The sequence below is a fragment of the Acipenser ruthenus genome, chromosome 43, assembly GCF_902713425.1.
Source record: "Acipenser ruthenus chromosome 43, fAciRut3.2 maternal haplotype, whole genome shotgun sequence".
NCBI lineage: Eukaryota > Metazoa > Chordata > Actinopteri > Acipenseriformes > Acipenseridae > Acipenser > Acipenser ruthenus.
The window spans coordinates 6,693,276-6,716,282 of NC_081231.1; the positions used below are offsets into that span (position 1 = coordinate 6,693,276).

General features: G+C 44.0%; 1 protein-coding gene across 1 annotated transcript in view; it reads left to right on the forward strand.

The window, feature by feature from the left end:
* The window catches only part of LOC131709357 (butyrophilin subfamily 1 member A1-like), a 48,537-nt gene extending 27,805 nt beyond the window's left edge, over positions 1-20,732 (forward strand). The window contains exons 8-11 of the mRNA XM_059011820.1: positions 1,699-1,728; positions 1,871-1,897; positions 2,680-3,267; positions 19,527-20,732. Of these exons, the coding sequence (XP_058867803.1) occupies positions 1,699-1,728; positions 1,871-1,897; positions 2,680-3,267; positions 19,527-20,071 (1,190 nt within the window). The 3' untranslated portion in view covers positions 20,072-20,732. The remainder of the gene's footprint in view (positions 1-1,698; positions 1,729-1,870; positions 1,898-2,679; positions 3,268-19,526) is intronic.
* The last annotated feature ends 2,275 nt before the right edge of the window (positions 20,733-23,007 follow it).

The window sequence follows — 23,007 nt, forward strand, 5'->3', positions numbered from 1 at the left end:
ATTTTTAACATTCAAATTTGGGTTCATTATAGTAAGTAAATCCAAAGGACACAACGTTGCCATCGTGAAAGGATTTGAAACATTACACGCACATACGTTTGGTGGTGTGATGATAGCAGAGCAGTAGCAGCCACGCAGGAGTGTACGGAAGAACGGGTAAGGAGAGGTTACTAAATGCATTGTGGGAGTTGTATTTCTAACAGGAGGGCAGATGTTTCGGGTTCCATTCAAGTCTCGCAGCACGATGATGATTTACGTATGCAGTACATGCATGATGCAGAACATTATCATTAAGTCATGAAGCTCATCAAGCAAGTCACAAACATCAAGTCCCAAGTCAAGTCCAATCATTCAAATCCAAGTCAAGTCGCTGTTCGAAAAAACGTGGCAACACAACTGCGACTCGAGTCCAAGTCACCGACTCGAGTCTCCAACTCTGGGTGTGGTAGAAGGTGAAAGTGAGTTGCAGGAACCATCTGAAATAAACAGGAGGATGGGAGAAGCTGTGATTGTGACCGGGGCTGGAGAGATACCTGAAGTGGGGTTGTCAGGTGATGGACAGGGTAGTGAGGGGAGAGAACAGATTGAGGGAATCACAGAACAGAATGAGGCTGCGGTTTTAGTGTTGGAGAAAGAGACGGAAGCGGGTGAGTTTAAACTCTCCAAAGGGAAAAGAAAGGCTAAAAACAGACACAGTATTACAGCGAAACGCAGCCTTGTTTCTGAGGCTGGGGTCATTCGGGCTGATGAATCGGAGAGTGAGCTGTCTGTGAGAATGGACTGCGCTCAAACACACAGCACAGAGGTCAGTGGTGGCGATTTTAGCAAAGACGGGGGCAGTGATACTGACTCCTCATTTAGCTCTGATCTGTCGGCCAGTCAGCAAGCGAGAGGGGGGTATAGTGCTGAAAGCATTCGGGTATTTTAAAGCTCTGTTAAAGGGAAAAAAGGGATTCAAGTTATTGAGCACTTCCCTGATTTAAAATTGTTCTTAAATTCTGCACAGCAAATTAGACGCAATGCATCTGTATTGGGCAAGGATCAAAGAGAAAGAGATCAATTAAAAATGTAATAAGCAAAGTTCGTGCCTCTCTAAACAGGAATGATGTATAAGTCTACACAAGCATCTTTTCTTTTGTGCGTTTTTACTATTGTTTGTACATTCCAGTGCATCTCTTTTCAACCCTACAATGCAGACTGTAGAGGGTAGAAATTTAATATTTGTTAATATTTATGCACCAAACGATGGGAGAGAGAGGGTGCTGTTTTTTTCAGATTCTCAATGGAGTTATAGCCCAGACTGAAGAAGTGGTTTTATTAGAGGGTGATTTTAATTGTACAGTTGACGACAAGCTAGACAGAATAGCCCAGAGCCTCACCCCAGGTCAGTTAAGGAGCTGGTTAGTGTTTTAACAGCGCATGATAAGGAGGATGTGTGGAGAGAAATGAATCCTGATGTTAAGCACTATACCTGGGCTAAGGGGAGCCAGAGGAGTTCATTTCTCTGGAGAGATGTGTGCTGGCTATCGGGGAGGTGGTGGGCTATCAGAACAAGCCAAGCTGACAGAGGGGTTCATTTCTCTGTTTTCTGTCACCCCTGGCAACCCTACTGTATTTAAATGCAGCTCTCCACGATAATCTGCAATAGATTTTACCCCTCAGTGTGTAGAATGTAATCCAGCTCTCTTCTTTTCACAGAGTCTATGAGCCGTGAGGTCCCTAAATCAGGTATGTAGAGTGTGTGTAAATCCACAGCCTGACTCACCCCAGCTCAGCCCTGCTGGTTAGTGTGTGCTGCACATCTTCTGAACTGTAGAAAGTACAGGAGGAGTGATTGTAAAATAATGCTCTCTTTATTTCTGTGTTCTAGAATGGAAGTGGATCCTCAGCTCAGCAGGTATGTGTCTCTTCAATGGATTCCTTTCACAGTGGAGGGTAAAAGAACAGCGAGGAGCCCCGTCTCACTCACTGTGTTTACATCTAATAAAAAGTGACTCCATGTTAGCAGGTTCATGTAAACCCTGCATGCTAAAGGTGTTGGTGACCATGGAATTGACCTCATATGAATGCCACACTGAGGTCATGAGATTTCTACTGTATAGAGACACAACACTTTGAGTAAACTGTCTTCATTTTTGGTAAACAGCTGTATTCTTTGAGTTTCTTTGCTGGAGTAACAATTACCCCTTTGCTGCCATTTTGCTTTTATTTACCTCTGGCTACATAATTGATACAGAGAACACATTATTTACACTCACTGTAATTATTATTATTATTATTATTATTATTATTATTGGCACGGTGGTTAGCGTTGCTGCCTCACGGCTCCAGGGTCCTGGGTTCGAGTCTGGCCTCAGGGGTCTGTCTGTGTGGAGTTTGTATGTTCTCCCTGAGTTCACGTGGGTTTTCTCTGGGTACTCTAGTTTCCTCCCATAGTCCAAAGACATGCTGGCTAGGTGGATTGGCCTCTCTAAATTGCCCCTTAGTTGCTCTGCGATGGACTGGCGTTCCATCCAGGGTGTAGAGTCTCACCTTGCTTCCCTGTGTCTGTCGGGTTAGGCTCTGGCTCACCGCAACCCTCTATAGGATTAAGCAGTCATAGATAATGGATGTATTGGTATTATTATTATTATTATTATTATTATTTTTTTTTTTTTTATTGTCTCCTCTCTTCTTCAGTTGACAGTTTGACTCTGGACCTCGATACAGCACACCCCCGGCTCACCCTGCCTGTGGATGGGAAACAAGTGAGAGGGAAAAGGCAGGATTATAACAGTTCTCAGAGATATGATTACAGGCGCTGTGTGCTGGGCAGGGAGGGCTTCATCTCAGGGAGACACTACTGGGAGCTGGGGGTGGGAGAGAATACATTCTGGAGATTAGGAGTCAGCAGAGAGTCTGCCCCGAGGAAGGGGGAGTTCAGCATGACCCCCCAGCAGGTTTACTGGACTGTGGGGTGGGATGGAGATGAAGATAAAGAAGAGTTCATTGCTCTCACTGACCCCCAGACCCCCCTCCCCCAGATCCTAAAGCCCCAGAAGCTGGGGGTGTATCTGGATTATGAGGAAGGACGGATCTCCTTTTACAATGTGGAGACCAGATCTCACATCTACTCTTTCACTGACATGGAGTTCAAGCCCAATGAGAAACTCTATCCATTCTTCTGGACGTGGGACGAGAAAACAGACCTTGCACTGGTGTCCCCGGGGAAGATGAATGACAGCTCTTTCTTTCTTCTAGTCTGGAAATGGATTCTTGCTGCATCAGGTACTGGTTCACTTTACTACTTGTTTGCTAGAGGCTGATATGCTTGTTGATTTATTAATCATTTCTATAACTCCTATCTGGTTTGAAGTGTTACAGAACACCCTTTAGTGTTATCAACAAACACACAGCTAACCATTGCTTTTCATAATAATAACAACATGGGCCATGTAGGTTTTATTATTTTATAGTATTGATAAGTTCATGTCATAATAAAGTCTGCAGTTGTTACAATAACAGCAATGTATCAGTTTAAATTATTACAGAACATGCTTTAGTGTTTATAACAAACACACGCTTTCCATTGCTGTCTCCTGTGCTAAACGCATTGCAGAGATATCTTTACAACATGATATCAATTGTTTTGATATTTTTATTGACATAAATTAACTGAGAAATGAAGGCGATGGCAAAACACAGTGTGAGGATTGTGTCACACCTCCATGTGCACCTGCCTGACTCTTCACACAGTGTGAGGATTGTGTCACACCTCCATGTGTACCTGTCTGACTCTTCACACAGTGTGAGGATTGTGTCACACCTCCATGTGTACCTGTCTGACTCTTCACACAGTGTGAGGATTGTGTCACACCTCCATGTGCACCTGCCTGACTCTTCACACAGTGTGAGGATTGTGTCACACCTCCATGTGTACCTGCCTGACTCTTCACACAGTGTGAGGATTGTGTCACACCTCCATGTGTACCTGCCTGACTCTTCACACAGTGTGAGGATTGTGTCACACTTCCATGTGTACCTGCCTGACTCTTCACACAGTGTGAGGATTGTGTCACACCTCCATGTGTACCTGCCTGACTCTTCACACAGTGTGAGGATTGTGTCACACCTCCATGTGTACCTGCCTGACTCTTCACACAGTGTGAGGATTGTGTCACACCTCCATGTGTACCTGCCTGACTCTTCACAGTGTGAGGATTGTGTCACACCTCCATGTGTACCTGCCTGACTCTTCACACATGTTCTGTTTTAAATAGGGATGTGCATGATGCTGATACAATGTAGTGATATTAATTAGGCTCGCAAATCGTTCTACACACATAAGAACATAAAAAAGTTCACAAACGAGAGGAGGCCATTCAGCCCATCTTGCTCGTTTGGTTGTTAGTAGCTTATTGATCCCAGAATCTCATCAAGCAGCTTCTTGAAGGATCCCAGGGTGTCAGCTTCAACAACATTACTGGGGAGTTGGTTCCAGACCCTCACAATTCTCTGTGTAAAAAAGTGCCTCCGATTTTCTGTTCTGAATGCCCCTTTATCTAATCTCCATTTATGACCCCTGGTCCTTTTTTCTTTTTTCAAGTCAAAGAAGTCCCCCGGGTTGACATTGTCTATACCTTTTAGGATTTTGAATGTTTGAATCAGATCGCCGCGTAGTCTTCTTTGTTCAAGACTGAATAGATTCAATTCTTTTAGCCTGTCTGCATACGACATGCCTTTTAAACCCGGGATAATTCTGGTTGCTCTTCTTTGCACTCTTTCTAGAGCAGCAATATCCTTTTTGTAACGAGGTGACCAGAACTGAACACAATATTCTAGGTGAGGTCTTATTAACGCATTGTAGAGTTTTAACATTACGTCCCTTGATTTAAATTCAACACTTCTCACAATATATCCGAGCATCTTGTTAGCCTTTTTTTATAGCTTCCCCACATTGTCTAGATGAAGACATTTCTGAGTCAACATAAACTCCTAGGTCTTTTTCATAGTTCCCTTCTTCAATTTCACTATCTCCCATATGATATTTATAATGCACATTTGTATTGCCCGCATGCAATACTTTACACTTTTCTCTATTAAATTTGATTTGCCATGTGTCTGCCCAATTTTGAATGCGGTCTAGATCATTTTGAATGACCTTTGCTGCTTCAACAGTGTCTGCCACTCCTCCTATTTTTGTGTCGTCTGCAAATTTAACGAGTTTGCTTACTATATCAGAGTCTAAATCATTAATGTAGATTAGGAATAGCAGAGGACCTAATACTGATCCCTGTGGTACACCACTGGTTACCTCGCTCCATTTTGAGGTTTCTCCTCTACTCAGTACTTTCTGTTTTCTACATGTTAACCACTCCCTAATCCATGTGCATGCATTTCCTTGAATCCCTACTGCGTTCAGTTTGAGAATTAATCTTTTATGCGGGACTTTGTCAAAAGCTTTCTGGAAATCTAAATAGACCATGTCGTATGCTTTACAGTTATCCATTTTCAATGTTGCATCCTCAAAAAAGTCAAGTAGGTTAGTTAGACATGATCTCCCTTTCCTAAAACCATGCTGGCTGTCTCCCAGGATATTGTTACCATATAGATAATTTTCCATTTTGGATCTTATTATAGTTTCCATAAGTTTACATATAATAGAAGTCAGGCTTATTGGTCTGTAGTTACCTGGTTCAGTTTTGTCTCCCTTTTTGTGGATCGGTATTACGTTTGCTATTTTCCAGTCTGTCGGTACAACCCGTGTCAAGAGACTGTTGCATGATCTTGGTTAGCGGCTTGTAAATAACTTCTTTCATTTCTTTGAGTACTATTGGGAGGATCTCATCCGGCCCAGGGGATTTGTTTATTTTAAGAGCTCCTAGTCCCTTTAACACTTCTGCCTCTGTTATGCTAAAGTTATTTAAAATTGGATAGGAACAGGTCGACATGTGGGGCATGTTGTCCGTGTCCTCCTTTGTAAAAACCTGTGAAAAGTAATCATTTAATATATTTGCTATTTTTTTTTTTCTTGATCTATCATTTTGCCATTTGTGTCTCTTAGACATTTAACCTCCTCTTTGAATGTTCTCTTGCTGTTGTAATATTGGAAAAACATTTTGGAATTGGTTTTAGCCCCCTTAGCAATATTGATTTCTATCTCTCTCTTGGCCTTTCTAACTTCCTTTTTGACTTGTGTTTGCAGTTCCAAGTACTCTTTCTGTGTACTTTGTTTTTGGTCCCTTTTAAACGCTCTGTAAAGTGCCTTTTTTCGCTGAATATTTTTTTTTAATTGATCTATTAAACCATTTTGGCCATTTTGTTTTAGATTTAGATTTGTCTACTTTTGGGATGTAATTGTTTTGTGCCTCTAGTACTACATTTTTAAAAGACAGCCACCCTTTTTCTGTGGATGTTTTCTCTATTTTACTCCAATCTACTTCTATTAGTCTCTGTTTCATACCTTCGTAGTTTGCTTTTCTAAAATTGTAAACCTTAGCTTTAGTCATTACTTTTGGGGTTTTAAAAAATATTTCAAATGAGACCATGTTGTGGTTTGAGTTTGCCAATGGCTCTCTGACCTCTGTTTTAGTTATTCTGTCTTCATTATTTGAAAAGACTAAATCAAGGCATGCCTCCCCTCTAGTCGGTGCCTTGACAAATTGCGTTAGGAAGCAGTCATTTGTCATTTCCACCATTTCAATTTCTTCCGTCGTGCCCCCCATCGGGTTTTCCCATTTTATACAGGGGAAGTTGAAATCCCCCATTAGTATGGCTTCTCCTTTTCTACACACATTTCGAATGTCATTGTACAACAGATTATTTTGCTCAGTGTCTGAATTTGGCTGTCTATAGCATGCTCCTATTATTATGCCCTTTGAATTTGTGTCCATTATTCTGACCCATATTGATTCTGCATTGTTTTTTGTCCTGATTTAACACCTGGGCTTCAAGGCTATTCAAGGCTATTTCTTATGTATAGCGCTACCCCTCCGCCTCTTCTGTCACACTATGAAGAGTCTGAAAAATAACAATGATGAGATTTTAGTTGTGCAGCTATTTAGTTTTAAATCGAACATTCTGAAATGGTTCATAAAAATGTCATGGATGCTGATAGGCAGGGGTTCACAACTGGTACGCAGCTACGCACGTGCACCCATAAAAACAAATATGGACTTCCATACCATCAGTGCATTTCTAACAGGAAAGCATTTTTCATCCAGGCAGAGAGGGTGCGTATTATCTGGCTGACTCATACCTGCCTTTCTGTTGGTTTTCTATTGAGTCTCATGGTCTCTGAGATCTTTCAATGATCTCCGGGTAACTGAGCTTATTATCACTGATCATAACTAAATACCAGTCCCCATATTTCACTTTAGTCTGGATGGTTCCAATTCACTAAAAAGTCCCGCCCTGCTAGTGCTATCATTGGCTGCTTCAAGGTTTAATAAAACAAAATGTGGAGCGATAGGTGGAATCACTCCAGTTCATAACAGCTGTCATTTCTTTAATGGACACTTGAAGCATCCAATGATAGCAGGGATCTCGGTTTAGCTGTCCACTCAGAGAAGAGGGGTGTAGTTCCCGGGGAGTGGCATTGTGAAAGCTCACTGACGCTTCACTTCCCAGACTGAGCGCGGATGAGAGGAGGAGTCGATGCTTGAGAGCCGTTACATTTAAACATGAGTTTAAAAAATACATTTACTTCAGCATTTTACTGAAAATAACATGTTGTTCCCTCAGTTGTATCCTTCTATAGATACTGTTGTGCTGTCAAGCTAACGTGTTTAACAGCACTAATACAGTAAAGAAGTGTTTTGTTTCTTGCTTTTGAATCCCCAGGGCTGGAATGTGGTGGTAGGATATTGAAATAAACAGAGAATGTGAGATGATTTGTTAAATTGTAATAACCAGCAATCCGGACTCCTAGTTAAACATTCAGAAACTCTAGTTGTTGTCTCTGACACTGCCATTAACCCTTTAAGGACGTGATGGTGTAACACGATCATACTGAAGTGTCATTCTGGGCCCGTGATCGGGTAAACACGATTAAAACACACTTCGTTTCTTTCGCTTGCTGGGACACCATACTGTGCAGTACAGCTTGTTAACGCATGTCGTTGGATAGGGGAGGGGTTGAACTTCACTGCCTGATTGGTTGTTTATTCGTGTGATGTCACCGAGACGGGCGTTTCATTTTTAAAGGGCGGAGACACTTGCAGCGGCACGCAGAAACAAAACATCACAGGAACTTGTTTAGAGCTAATGTGAAAACGTGAAAACACTGTCAATCCGATGTGTTTGACTGATAGTTATATTAGAACATGTATTCTGTCTCGCGTTTTAATATATATATTGAAAAGGAGAGGAGAAAGTGTGTTTAGTTATAATACCCCAGATTGTGAACTCACTGTGAAGTGAAGATCACATGTAGACACTGCAGGGGTCCATATGTTACACTTTGACATGCATCTAGAGAACTGCTGATCTGATTGTGATGAAACTTGGTACAGACATTCTTTCTACACATTATTAAGAGCATCACAATCTGGAGCCTGTCTGCACCTCTCCTCTCATGAGTGTACCCCTCCCTCTATCCTTCTCTCCTCTCCTCTCCTCTTCTCCTCAGTGGGGATGCATATCCCAGTGTATACTCGAGGCTGGGCTTCTGATTGTCAGTGTTTTACCCGACTTTTCTACTCTGCTTTAAGAATTCATCTGATCTCTGTGAAGCAGTTTGTGTCTCTCAATCACAACTGAGAAACGTGTTCATAGTAAACTTGATTCATTCTGTGAAACAACTCAATGACTTTTCAACCAGCCAAGCTTTCATTTTCATTACAAGCAGGATGTGCAAACGAGATCGTGACATGTTAATAAGACTCCTCTTAATTAAAGCTAGAATGAACAATACAGTATTTTATGGTGGACACACTTTATTACAATCGCTGTGCGTGACTGTATTGACATTAATAAAGAGGAGTCACTTCTGCATTGCAATGAAAAAGTAAGACTTATGATTTAAAAGCCCATTTAGTAGAAAAAAACGTAAATTCAATCAGTTGTACAGTTGTGATTGAGAAGCACGAATTGCTTAAATTCTTAAGGAGATGAGAAAGCTCAGGTTGAAAAAACAGAAATCCGAAGCCCTAATTATGTTTATGTGCAAATTCCCCTCCTCTCCCTCCCTCATACCCTCCCCTCTCTCTCTCTCCCTCATAGCCTACCCCCTCCCCTCCCTCCCTCTCCTCCTCCTCCCTCTCCTCTACCCCTCTCTCCTCCCTACTCTCCCCTCCCCTCTCTATCCTCTCCCTACCGCTTCCCTCTACCTCCCTCTCTCCTCTCTATCCTCTCCTCTACCTCCCTCTGTCCCCTCTCTCTCCTCTACCTCCCTCTCCAGTCCTCTCCTCTCCCCTCTAGCCTCTCTCTTCCACACCTCTCCTCTCCTGCCTTCTTTCTCCTCCCTCTGCCACCCTCTCCCTTCTCTCCTCTCCCTCCCTCCCTCCTCTCCCGCTCCTCTCTCCACTCCCCTCTGTCTCCTCCCCTCTCTCCCTCCCTGTCTTCTCAATTCAATTGAATTCAAAGGTGCTTTATTTGAATGACAGACATCAGCAGTATTGCCAAAGCAATTACATTACATATCATATGAACAATATAATTACAATAACAATAACAAATAATAACAATGATCATAATTATATTAATAATAATTCTAACAAATATAATAATTTGGAAGGTGTCAGTAAGGTTAGTGATTTCAGGAGAGCCAGTTGCTTTATCGAATTCCTCTGTGCTGTTTGGAGCCCATTTATAAGTATGGTTCAGATGGTACAGCTTGCATGGCTGTATTAGTGTGTTACTGGGCTGTCCTGTTCTTTGTAGGAACACATTAATTTGACTGTGGTCTGACAGAGGTGTTTGTGGCCTGACAGTGAATGCATTAATAAAGGAGGGGTCCATGTCAGTGATGGTGTAATCAACTACGCTAGTCCCAAGAGCTGAGCAGTATGTGAATCTACCTAAAGAGTCCCCTCTGATCCTGCCATTAATGATGTACAGACCCCAGGCTTGGCAGAGATGCACTAACTGCCTCCCATTTGTGTTCACAATACAATCGGGGTTGTTTCTGTGGATCGAGGTAGGTGTGAGGTACAGAGGGGTTTGTCCAAATACATGGCTGTTACCTTGTGTGCTTCTACAGTCAGGCTCTGTTCCTGTTCTGGTGTTGAAATCCCCACAGAGCAGCACATTTCCCTGGGTCTGGAAATGGCTGATCTCTGTGTGGAGGTTATGAAAATATTCCTCATTGTAGTTTGGGGATTCAGAGGGAGGGGTGTAGGCTGCACACAGGTAAACGTCAGTTTCACCTGGACTGCGTTTTTGTTTATTTTGAGTCGTGTGTGTGTCTGTGTGACAGGGTGTTACTCCTGTCACGTGTGTGGGTAGCTGCTGTTCAAGCAATACAGAGAGACACTGGGGAGGTGGAGTTGAAACGCTGGCACAGGTGCGCAGGATTTATTAATAATAAACATAAAGTAAATAAAGATGGTCATGTGACGTTACCAGCCATGGTAACACACAGAGGACACATACAGCAAGCTGTACAAAAATACAAAATAAAACACAAAAACTACAAATAAAAGGTGCCCCAGAGGACGAGCGCTAGCCTTATAAACGAGGCGTCCCGCTCCAGGAACCGGCTACACTACGTAACCCTCGCTATACATCACATGGGATCACAATCCCCTAAAGTAACCTACTGATGAGCCGGTATTCATAAAACTGACTCGTGCTGCTTCACACGGCCTTGGCTGGGCATTGCCTTCACAAGCACCACTTGCAGTCTCAGGGTTGCGTAGCTGTCGTTCCTGCAGCGCGGACCCTCTCCTCACGAGTATACACCGCTCCCCTCTGGCATGGCGTTACAGTCGCCCCCGAGTCATCTCCCGCGGATGCTTTTAAACTGACGGACACTCGATCAAGACCTGCCCACCTGCTGACCTGAGGTCCAGCACAGCCAATCACTTGCTGCCCTTTCCCTCAACCAAACCTAGCATGCAGTCTCAATCGAGCGCCCGTCTGTAAACAATAATTCAATCATACAAATCAACTCCAAAACGATACACAATAAACCCATTTCCCCATACAAACTATACCAACACTAATTTACACAGGTGCAGGGCAATAACCCTGCTACAGTCTGTCCTTGTTTAATTGAGCCGATGGATTGGGCGAGCTCCCCTCTGTGCCACACTAGTATTCCCCCCCCCCCCCCCCCCCCCCCCCCCAAGTCCCTGCTGTGTGTGACTGTGCTGTGTTTCAGGGAGGGCACTATGATCTCCCTGTAGCCTGAGGGACAGTGAGTGGCACATCTGCACGGCACCACGTCTCTAATAGGATAATAATACCAATATTATTTACATTGAGAACAAACTCAGGGTCTGTGCTCTTCAGCCTGAAGACCAAGGAGTACAGACCCTGGATGTTCAGCAGCTGATTGAAAGAGATCTCATCTTTTCCCCTTTTTTTCTTTTAAATTTGTATTTATAATAAAACAGAATGCAAATTACACCATTAAGTAAATATGTAGATGTGCCTGTGCAGTGATACTGTGTCTGATATATACACACACACACACACACACACTATTTTTCTTCATATTCATATCCCATTCGTTTCTGGTATTTTCCCAGGTAAACTAGAGTTTCCTGTGTCCTACCCGAGTGCTGCGAGTCCCTCAGTCCAGCAGTCTTGAGCAGAGGGTGTTGAGGAGCTGTTTTATCTCACCCAGCTCAGTGGTGGCAGGGGGTGCTGGCTGAGCGAGGGCTCCAGCGTAGTTGAGCTGGTGCTGCGGCTGGCTGGTGCGCGGAGGGGCTCTGGGTCTGGCTGGTCCTGGCTGGGCTGCTGTGGGTTGCAATGGCTCAGGCAGTGTTGGGCTGTGCTGTGCTGTGTGGGTGAGGGGTGGGTTGGCCCCTCGCAGGTGTGTGTCCTGTGGCTCCAGGGGGTCTTCTCACTGGTGTGTGTCCTGTGGCTCCAGGGGGTCTTCTCACTGGTGTGTGTCCTGTGGCTCCAGGGGGTCTCATCACTGGTCTGTGTCCTGTGGCTCCAGGGGGTCTCATCACTGGTCTGTGTCCTGTGGCTCCAGGGGGTCTCCTCACTGGTTGTATGCTGCACTGGGGGGGGGGGGCTGGCTGGGCTGCGGCCCATGGCTGTATCCTTGAGGGATTTATCAAAGACCCGGACGCCTTCCTGGTTGAGGTGCACTCTGTCGTACAGCTTCCAGGGGCTCAGTGTGGGGGGGTGTGCCAGGTGGACGCTGGGCATCAGAGCACAGCCCCGGACGATCTCAGCGTTGATATTACTGGTGATGTGTGTGTGGGGGGGGGGGGGGGTCTGCTCTGTGGAAATGACAACTCTGGAGTCTGAACTCCTGCGTGGCTCTCTCTGCCACCTTCCTATCTGCTTTGGCCACGTCTCCGCGCTGGTCTAGGGTATTGGTGCCGGTATGCATGGCGATGTGTCAGGGGCTCCTCAGGCTGGTTCAGTTCAGTAGCTGCAGGGCTCTCTAATAGCCTTTTCACACGAGCACACCAGAGCCGAGCCGAGCCCTCACAGTACAGCTAGTTTCACACGGGTCATTTTGTCGATCCGAGCCGGAACCGTGAAACTGGCCTCGCGAGATATCTGGTACTGGCTCTGTGCTGAGCAAGGCTGGGGGCGGGGTTGACTCGTACTGCCTGAAACGATAGAGTCTACCAAAAGATTTCACAGGGATTGAGAAATATGAGACTAAACCGCAGCGCGAAACAGTGTTGTGAAAAAATAAAAATAATTAAACAGGATTTAAAAAAATGATCATAACAATAAAAGCGTCACACCGCAGAAAAAGTAAATATGATGTCTTAATGGATGCAGTTCTTGGTCACAGACCTGCAGCGACCGGCACCGATGTGTTGAATTCAGAGACTTGTCTTCTGGAAAGTATTTCTCCTTTAAATTGTTTAACGCTGACAGGGATCATTTCAAACAGAGACAAATCAAACCTTGCAGTGTGTGAACTGCAAGGTCTACTGCTGCTTCATGAATTGGGTTCCGTGTATTTATCAGCAACGCTTTATATTGCGTGACATAAATTAATATTAAATAGAAATGCAATTTCTATTAAATAGATATGCGATAGATATTAAATTAATGTTAAATTAATAAATATGCAATAGTGTGTAACAATCTCAACTCTGGCGGAAGATCAATTATTTTAACTAGTTGATAGAAATTATATTCCTACCTATAATTACAAACAATTAAAAAAGGTAGGTGAGCTGAGTGCCAGAAACCAAGAACAAAAATGCAGGGTAAGACAGTAATCAGTGTAATAAATGTGTATTGAGGTGTGGAGAACAACACACTAGAAATAGAAATACTGATTGTGAGTCTGCCAAAGAAAACAAATGAAGAAAAATACATCCACAATCAGAACAAAACACAATCAAATATGTGCAACCGATATGAAAAACAAATCGTCCAATTAGAGACCTTCTCCACAGGGCAGAATTCACCCAAACCAATACAAATGTCCAAAAAGAAAAAATAATGTCCTTATTGAAATGGTCCTTGCCCAGGGCAGAAAAAAATAAACCAATAACAGAAAATATTAAATTGGTAATCTCTCAGCCAGAGTTCAGTAAATGATGCAGCATCAGAGTTAGGGTTCCTCTGGTGTAAGGAAAGTCCACCCAACAAACGATTTCCCTTTGGACATACAGATTGGATGAATAATCCTTCCAGAGGAAACCGGGAACAGCTTGGTGAGACGAGGCCCAGAGATCCGGATGGGGGATAAAAGCATTAATACATTACTCTCAATTTACAAATGCCCAACAAAAAACTTGGCTCAAGAAGATAATTATAATCAGGGTTAAAGTCTGAATCTCTTTCTTTCCTGAGTGTTCTCTTTCTTCTTAAAAACACAGTAGACTGGATTGAATAGTTACTTTGAATTTTCAGCATTTACCACGAAACCCTTGAAACCATTCCATTTGATTCCTTTCTATTTCATGGCTTAAGAATGTTTACTAGACATGATAATAACCGAGCCAGGTTTCCTGCCACACAGTGAAGTGCAGTAGGCAGCACGCTCCTTATGCTGCACAGCTGATGCTACAAGCTGGTTTCTTGCTAAATGTTACCCAAATACAGACGTGCTCAAATTTGTTGGTACCCTTACAGCTCATTGAAATAATGCTTCATTCCTTCTGAAAAGTGATGAAATTAAAAGCTATTTTATCATGTATACTTGCATGCCTTTGGTATGTCATAGAATAAAGCAAAGAAGCTGTGAAAAGAGATGAATTATTGCTTATTCTACAAAGATATTCTAAAATGGCCTGGACACATTTGTTGGTACCCCTTAGAAAAGATAATAAAAAATTGGATTATAGTGATATCTCAAACTAATTAGTTTCTTTAATTAGTATCACACATGTCTCCAATCTTGTAATCAGTTATTCAGCCTACTTAAATGGAGAAAAGTAGTCACTGTGCTGTTTGGTATCATTGTGTGCACCACACTGAACATGGACCAGAGAAAGCAAAGGAGAGAGTTGTCTGAGGAGATCAGAAAGAAAATAGACAAGCATGGTAAAGGTAAAGGCTACAAGACCATCTCCAAGCAGCTTGATGTTCCTGTGACAACAGTTGCAAATATCATTAAGAAGTTTAAGGTCCATGGAACTGTAGCCAACCTCCCTGGGCGCGGCCGCAAGAGGAAAATCGACCCCAGATTGAACAGAAGGATAGTGCGAATGGTAGAAAAAGAACCAAGGATAACTGCTAAAGAGATACAAGCTGAACTCCAAGGTGAAGGTACGTCAGTTTCTGATCGCACCATCCGTCGCTTTTTGAGTGAAAGTGGGCTCCATGGAAGAAGACCCAGGAGGACTCCGCTTGTGAAAGAAAAACATAAAAAAGCCAGACTGGAATTTGCTAAAATGCATATTGACAAGCCACAATCCTTCTGGGAGAATGTCCTTTGGACAGATGAGTCAAAACTGGAGCTTTTTGGCAAGTCACATCAGCTCTATGTTCACAGACGAAAAAATGAAGCTTTCAAAGAAAAGGACACCATACCTACAGTGAAACATGGAGGAGGCTTGGTTATGTTTTGGGGCTGCTTTGCTGTGCCTGGCACAGGGTGCCTTGAATCTGTGCAGGGCACAATGAAATCTCAAGACTATCGAGGCATTCTGGAGCAAAACATACTGCCCAGTGTCAGAAAGCTCTGTCTCAGTCACAGGTCATGGGTCCTCCAACAGGATAATGACCCAAAAACACACAGCTAAAAGCACGCAAGAATGGATAAGAACAAAACATTGGACTATTCTGAAGTGGCCTTCTATGAGTCCTGATCTGAATCCTATCGAACATCTATGGAAAGAGCTGAAACTTGCAGTCTGGAGAAGGCACCCATCAAACCTGAGACAGCTGGAGCAGTTTGCTCAGGAAGAGTGGGCCAAACTACCTGTTAACAGGTGCAGAAGTCTCATTGAGAGCTACAGAAAACGTTTGATTGCAGTGATTGCCTCTAAAGGTTGTGCAACAAAATATTAGGTTAGCGGTCCCATCATTTTTGTCCATGCCATTTTCATTTGTTTTCTTATTTACAATATTATGTTGAATAAAAAATCAAAAGCGAAGTCTGATTTCTATTAAATGTGGAATAAACAATGGTGGATGTCAATTACTTTTGTCATTTTCAAGTTTATTTCATAGAAAATTGTGCATTCTTAGTTTATGGAGGGGTACCAACAAATTTGAGCACGTCTGTGTCGATTGAAAATGTAATGGCACATCACGGCCATTTATATTACGTTTTGTTAGCGTTGAAAACATGTAATAGTTTCCCCTTATTGAAAATACAGTTAATCTGACTTAAATGTCAATGGAAAGTAACATGGAATAATTGAACGTACATTTAATGTGCAATTTACAATTCATTTAATATCAATTTAATATAAATTTATGCCACGTAATATAAAGCATTATCATTTTTTTTAAAGAATAAAGTGATCAGTAATGGCGCATATTATTTTGTGGTTACTTTATAAACCAGTCCTTAACAGAAAATAAAGAAATAAAGAAATAAGCTCCGTATATTGGAAATGCGCAAAGTGTCTGAAAATCACATTCAATTCGGTCATTTTAAAAAATCCCATCTATTAACATTGCATGTATAAAAACAAGCTGTACAGAAAAATCTCTTTAATGTTTCGTTTAGATTTTGTTTTTAATAGGCCTGCTTTAAATCTATTTTTCTGACGTGTTTACTGACATTTTTTAAATACCATCTGTAACTTTTAAGTTATTAGTAGTAGTAGTTAATCTAACTTTAATAATATGAAATGAAATTATTCAGTTTGTATTTGCAGTCAGCAGCATGTGAAACACAAACCCATATTTGTGTATTCGTGTGAAATCTTTTGGTACTTTATCGTTTGGGACAGTCCGACCTCGGGATCCATTCTCAAAACAAATCCACAGCACTCCTCTGTGCGCGCGTGTCCGCGGAATCTGACGTCACGTTCCACAGGCAGCTTCTTCTTTGAGCTGCAGTGTGAACACACCCGCGCTGGGGGGGCTCGGCTCGGCTCGGCTCGGCTCGGGTGTGCTGGTCTGAAAAGGCTAAGATGTTTGGGCTCCAGATCTTGTTCACTCGCCGGTCACGGAAGAGCCTCCGTCAGGGTTTTCTCTCACACTTTCAGTTTGTGGTGTTCCCTTTCAAGTCGAAAATAACCATCAAGGTATGAAAATAACCATCAAGGTATGGGACATTGCCGTCAGGCAGTAGGGATTGGCTGAGCTTTATGTCAAAGCTGCCGATAGGCCTCCGCGCAAGCTGCCGTGTAAGCCCGCCCCCTTGGGAGCTTACTATACGCAGCGCGCGGAGTGTCACTTCCTCTTTTGCCTTCAGCATCAGTAGCGGTAGGACTTAGAGCTAATTTAACTGATTGTACTCACTAAGCTTAGGCTTGAGAAGCTGGTTTATCCCCTTCTCCGAGTTTATTTCAGTTATAATTGTTATTATTGTGTATTTGTATTATTTTAGGATATATTTTGTGTTTACATTATATATTCCTTTTCGCTTTGCTTCGGCATTGCGTTCTTCGTGGTCTCCCCGTCTTTCCTCTGTTCTTTTATTATTTACTGTGTGGGTTTTTTGTATATATATATTCTATATATATTGTATTTATTGTGTAATTATATATTGTTATATATTTACATTGTGTGTCGGACGCGTGTTGCGTTGGCCTTGGCCACGCGCAATTGCATCCTCGGTCTAGCTTAGGCTAAACCGTGTGTGTGTGCGGGTAGTCTGCTCTGCAGTGTCCCCCCCCGCGGCGCGTTCCCGCCACGTGGTATTGCACTACACTCCCTTTCCTTTTGCAGCGTCCACAAAAAAAAAAAAAAAAAAAAAGTTTTTCCCTTCACTATACAGAGGAAGACAACCACCAACGTGCAAAATCCCCAGCACCTTCAGGTAGGTATTGCACAGTACCAGACACTGTACCAGCACTTTGCGTCTCCGCTTTGCGGGTCAGCTGACGCTTAGGCGTCTGTGCTTGCGTCCCACGCTCGGTACTCGTGCTTCGGCGCTCGCGCTCCGGCGCTTTTGGTGTCAGCGCTTGTGCGCTTGGTGCAGCGCTTCGGCGCTTTGTGCAGCGCTTCTGCGCTTGGTGCTTAGTGCTTCTGCACTTGGGGCTCAGTGCTCGACGCTCGACGCTTCGGCGCTCGGTGCTCGACGCTCGGTGCACGTTCCATCAACGTCGGTGCTCGACGCTCGACGCTTCGGCGCTCGACGCTCGACGCTTCGGCGCTCGACGCCTCAACGCGCGCACCCTTGACGTCAACGCACGCACCTCGGTGCTTGACGCTTCGGCGCTCGGTGCTCGACGCACGCACCCTCGACGCCTCGGCGTTTGACGCGGCGGCGCTCGACGCACGCACTTCAGGTGCTTGACGCTTGGTGCCCAGCACTTCGGCGCTCGACGCGCGCACCTCGGCTCTTCGTGATTGACGTCAATATGTCTGGGTTCCACCGCTGTGTGACCTGTCAGGCCAAGTTGCCTGCCAGCGACCCTCACGAGGACTGCGTCGCATGTTTAGGGCCGGACCATGCAGCATCTGCCCTGGCAGACAGGGCATACTGCCAGCCCAGCTATGTGCGGGGTTTCAAACACGCACCCTGCGCCAGAGAGCTAGGAAGGTGGTGGGAGGTCGTTCCCCATCCTCAGGCTCGTCCCACACCGTCTCGGCCCCACCATCATCTATCGTGTCGCCGCCAGCGACGTCTCAGCCTATGAGCCCATCTTCCCAGCTTACAGCTGGTCAAAGGTCTCCAATTAGGCGTGCTCGGGAACGTGAGGCGTCGCAGCAGTTGGCTAAGATGTGGCCAAGCAAGCCTTTCCAGCCAAGGCGGCCGCAGGAGCGCCAATGGCGCAGGGCGCCGCCGCAGCAGCAGGCGCACCCACAGGGCAGTAAAACCGCCCCTTCGGGGGTTGCAGCACGCAGCCAACCCACGTTTGCAAGACCGCAGCGCGGAGGGTGGCGCCCCAGAGGGGGTAGCAGACCACGCCCTCGTGGCTCTGGTCAGGCCCCTCGTGAGCGAGCGCAGCCTAAGCAGCCCTGAGAAACCCCGGCAGCCGTTAACCTGAAGGGCAAAAGAGGAAGTGACTCTCCGCGCGCTGCGTATAGTAAGCTCCCAAGGGGGCGGGCTTACACGGCAGCTTGCGCGGAGGCCTATCGGCAGCTTTGACATAAAGCTCAGCCAATCCCTACTGCCTGACGGCAATGTCCCATACCTTGATGGTTATTTTCATACCTTGATGGTTATTTTCTCTTTCAGGGAACCGGGGTTGCATCCGCAACCTATCGTTCTTCTCCCCTCTTCAGGATCGTGTATCTCACTGCTCATTGCGTTCACTGCGGTTTCCATAACAACCGAACACTGCTACAGTTCGAAATTCGAAGAACTGCCACAATTCCAACTGCGATTCCAAACTGCAGCTTGAGTTCAGCCTGTCGATTTAAGAGACTTTACTGTACGAGGCGATCTCGGGGTTTAGTTAATATTTATATCTAGTAAATATTATTATTTCAAGATTCATTTTAATTGATGTAAGAGGCTCAGCTTCTGCCTTTGTCACCTTTCCCTTTCTTTCTTTCTTTCGTTCCTCTTTTTTCCTGTATTCCTGGTTCTTTGGTTCTCTTGTAATCCTCAGTTGGTTTTGTCGTTTCTTCTTTGCTTGTTATGTATTTAATATTTGCATTAGTAGTTTTTTTCCCTCAGGATTAGTTCAGTATATATTCTAATTTACTGATGTCATGTTTTCAACATTTAAATTAGAAAACAATATAAATTATATATTAATTAGGAGCTCATCTTAACAGTTAAGGTATGAAGGAGGTACCTTCATATGTCCTTCATATTATACTACTACTACTACTAATAATAATAATAATAATAATAATAATGTCTCCTCTCTGCTCCACAGTTGATGTGACTCTGGACCCTGATACAGTAGAGCCCAATCTCATCCTGTCTGCGGAGGGGAAACGAGTGAGACTGGGAGAGACACGGCAAGATCTCCCTGACAATCCAGAGAGATTTGATGGCTGGCACTGTGTGCTGGGCAGGGAGGGCTTCACCTCGGGGAGACGCTACTGGCAGGTGCAGGTTGGGGGGGATACACCGTGGAGATTAGGAGTCAGCAGAGAGTCTGCCGAGAGGAAGGGGGAGTTCAACATGACCCCCCAGCAGGGTTACTGGACTGTGAGGTGGAGTGGATACAGCTTCACTGCTCTCACTGACCCCCGGACCCCCCTCCCCCGGAGCCTGAAGCCCCAGAAGCTGGGGGTGTATCTGGATTATGAGGAAGGGCAGCTCTCCTTTTACAATGTGGAGACCAGATCTCACATCTTCACTTTCACTGACATGGATTTCAATCCCAATGAGAAACTCTATCCATTCTTCTGTACTGGGGACAAGAAAACCGACCTTGTGCTGGAGTCCCCTGACCCTGTCAGCACTGCAGATTAAACACACATTGCTGTCTGAACCAGGAAACTATTCAAACAGCTCAGACAATCTCCTCTTCACTTTCACTGACACTCTCTCTGCACTCTTCTGGGCTGATGAGAAGAAATCCTCTCTCTCTCTTCCACCCTCTTACCCTGAGCCCCTCCTCTTTATTTCTCTACACCCCCTTTCCTACTCTCCCTTCCTGTCTCCCTCTCTTTCCCCACCACCTCTCCATCCCCAGATCCCTCTTTCTCTCCTCTTCTGCTCTCCTTTCTCTCTCCCCCTTCCCTCTGATATGTTAATTCCCTCCCTTTCCCACTCTCCCTCTCTCCACCCTGCCTTCTCTATCCCTCTCTCCTCCATCCTTTATACTCTCCCTCTCCCTCTCTCCTCCCTGCCCCCTCTAAGTTTGTACTGTGATATTTTGTAACAACTCTAAGTCTCCCTGGATAAGGGCATCTGCTAATAAATAAATAAAGATAAAAGACTTTCTAGACAATAGATGAATGCATTATTTTCCATATAATCAATATTTACACTGAAGCTGAGATGTTTCCTGAATATTATTCATTGCTAAACTTAGGGAACTGATTTCTGCTATTTTGATGTGAATCTTCTGTTCTGTTTTTGTAGCGCATCTATTTTCTATCTTTCTTGATAAAATGTATAAAAGATATAACGGTGTTGTGTGATTTACTGCTCAATTGTTTACCTCGGCAATCTTGAACTCATAAAAAGAAAGACATTCATGACAGCAGAGTGCTGATTAAATGAGACCATTACACATATGAATGAATTGTATACTTAAACTGGACATTTTAATTGTAATTCTTCACACAACTCTCAACAATAACAAGCCTGTTGGGTCCATGAGCAGATTCTTCACAGAGACAGCTGGGGATGTACTACAGATCCACACCGCTGGTGAGAGAGGGGAGGGGGAGAAGGAGGGAGGGGGAGACAGCTGGGGCTGCACTACAGATCCACACCGCTGAGGAGAGAGAGGGAGGGAGGGGGAGACAGCTGGGTCTGCACTACAGATCCACACCGCTGAGGAGAGAGGGGGAGACAGCTGGGTCTGCACTACAGATCCACACCGCTGAGGAGAGAGGATTTTTTTAGTATGTCTAAGCTTGTCTGTTTAATAGTAATGGATGATATCTCTACTTTGTTTGAAACTCAGAGTGGGGATCTGCAGAGGATTGCAGGCCCTGTACACACTCCAGTTAGTTTACATATCCCCACCTCCTCCTCAGAGCACAGAGTTACTTCCAGTCTGATTTAGAAATATTTAAAGAAACAGAACAGATTCAGTTCAGATGTGTTTAAATTGTCGTTTTTATTCAGCATACATGGTAAATATGTTCACCTTGTATTTAAAACATCCAGGAGATTTTACAAAAAAAAAACCTCAAAATATAATCCATTTGTTCCCGTTGTTTTTGATTTTATTTTAGTTTCTATGATGAGGGTACAGAGACCACTGAAACCAATTTCAGTTCTTATTAAAATAATTCTACTGCAGCTCAAAAAGAATTCCCTCAGTGTTAGCGGTCCATCACTTCCACTCTCTCCACAGCTCTCACATGTGCAGCTTTTGAAAGGTGTTGCAGCAAAACATGGATTCTCATTTGAACACCTCTGGTGCTACCCTGGGGTAATCTCTGTTTGCACAAGCCAGGCTTTCAAAAGCTTACTGGAAGGGAAACTCTTCATTTTACAACGCGATATGTGCTACACCCGGTTAAAGAAATCTCCGTTTGCAAGCCATGGTTTCAGTTAGGGTTGCACTTCCTTGTTCACCTGGAGGGTGAAATTGTCGCCACCCCTTCACTGGCTTATTTCCTGTCATTAACCAATCAGCTGCTGTTCCCCCTGCTGACTGGCATGCCGTCAGCCAGTAACATGACCCAGAAGACACTGCAGAGGTGAAGTGAGGCGGGTAGTCCAGCAGCCTTCCCGAGTGCGAGGCACAGAAACAGAACTTCCTTTAATCCAGTGATCATGTCAAATCCAGGTCTGCGAGAACATCTTTCAAAAACTGGACATCTGAGAGACAATGCAACTTCCAAGCAGATCATATTTATGAAATGATTTTGTTAAGCTACAAATCACTTAAAGAAAAAAGAAAAATAATTAATTTCCACACACTTTAATTTTCCAACAGTGTATATTTTTATTTAAAGCTCCACATGACTTAAAATGCTCTGGAAGAAAGGCTTACAGACAGACATCTTCAATTTTTTTTTTTAATTTGTAAAGCACCTTTTGGAATGTAAAATTCAGATTGCAAAAGCAGTGTCTCAGTGTGTGAGGTTTACTGGTCCCAGTTTAATGAGCGCACTGGTCTAGTAGACGTAACTGGCAGTGAAGAGAGACTGGGAGGCAGCCTTGTCTTTCTGTCTGCTCTGAACGTAAGATCCAGTCGACGCCAATCCGTTAATCTGAAGAAAAAAAAATAAACCAATCAGGAACACACACACACATAGAGACAGAGACAGAGGCACACACACATACAAAGATATAGACATACACAGAGACAGGCAGACAGACACCGATGGTGTCAAAACCTCATCTGTAAACAAGTGTTTATTTTTGTGATGTATTTGTGTCCATGACTTGTTTTGTACTGGTGTCACAGAATATCTGTTCCCGTAGGAACCAATATTTTGCCATTCAAATATTTGTTCCCACCTGTGACAGGGTGACTGGGCGGTGACGTCAGGCAGAAGCAGGAAGGAAAAATACTGACACCAGGGACTGCAGTTAAAATAAAGAAAGACGCGGCGGAGCCGCCGTTTTATTTACAAATAACAAAAATAAATAAAAGGTTTTAACACAAAGAAACTTGCTCACAGAGCGAAATAAAACAGGTAAACAAAACAAAATCACGAACACAAAATATCCAGGTCAGGCTGGGCAGTAGCCTTCACTGATCCTGGAATTCTTTTTAA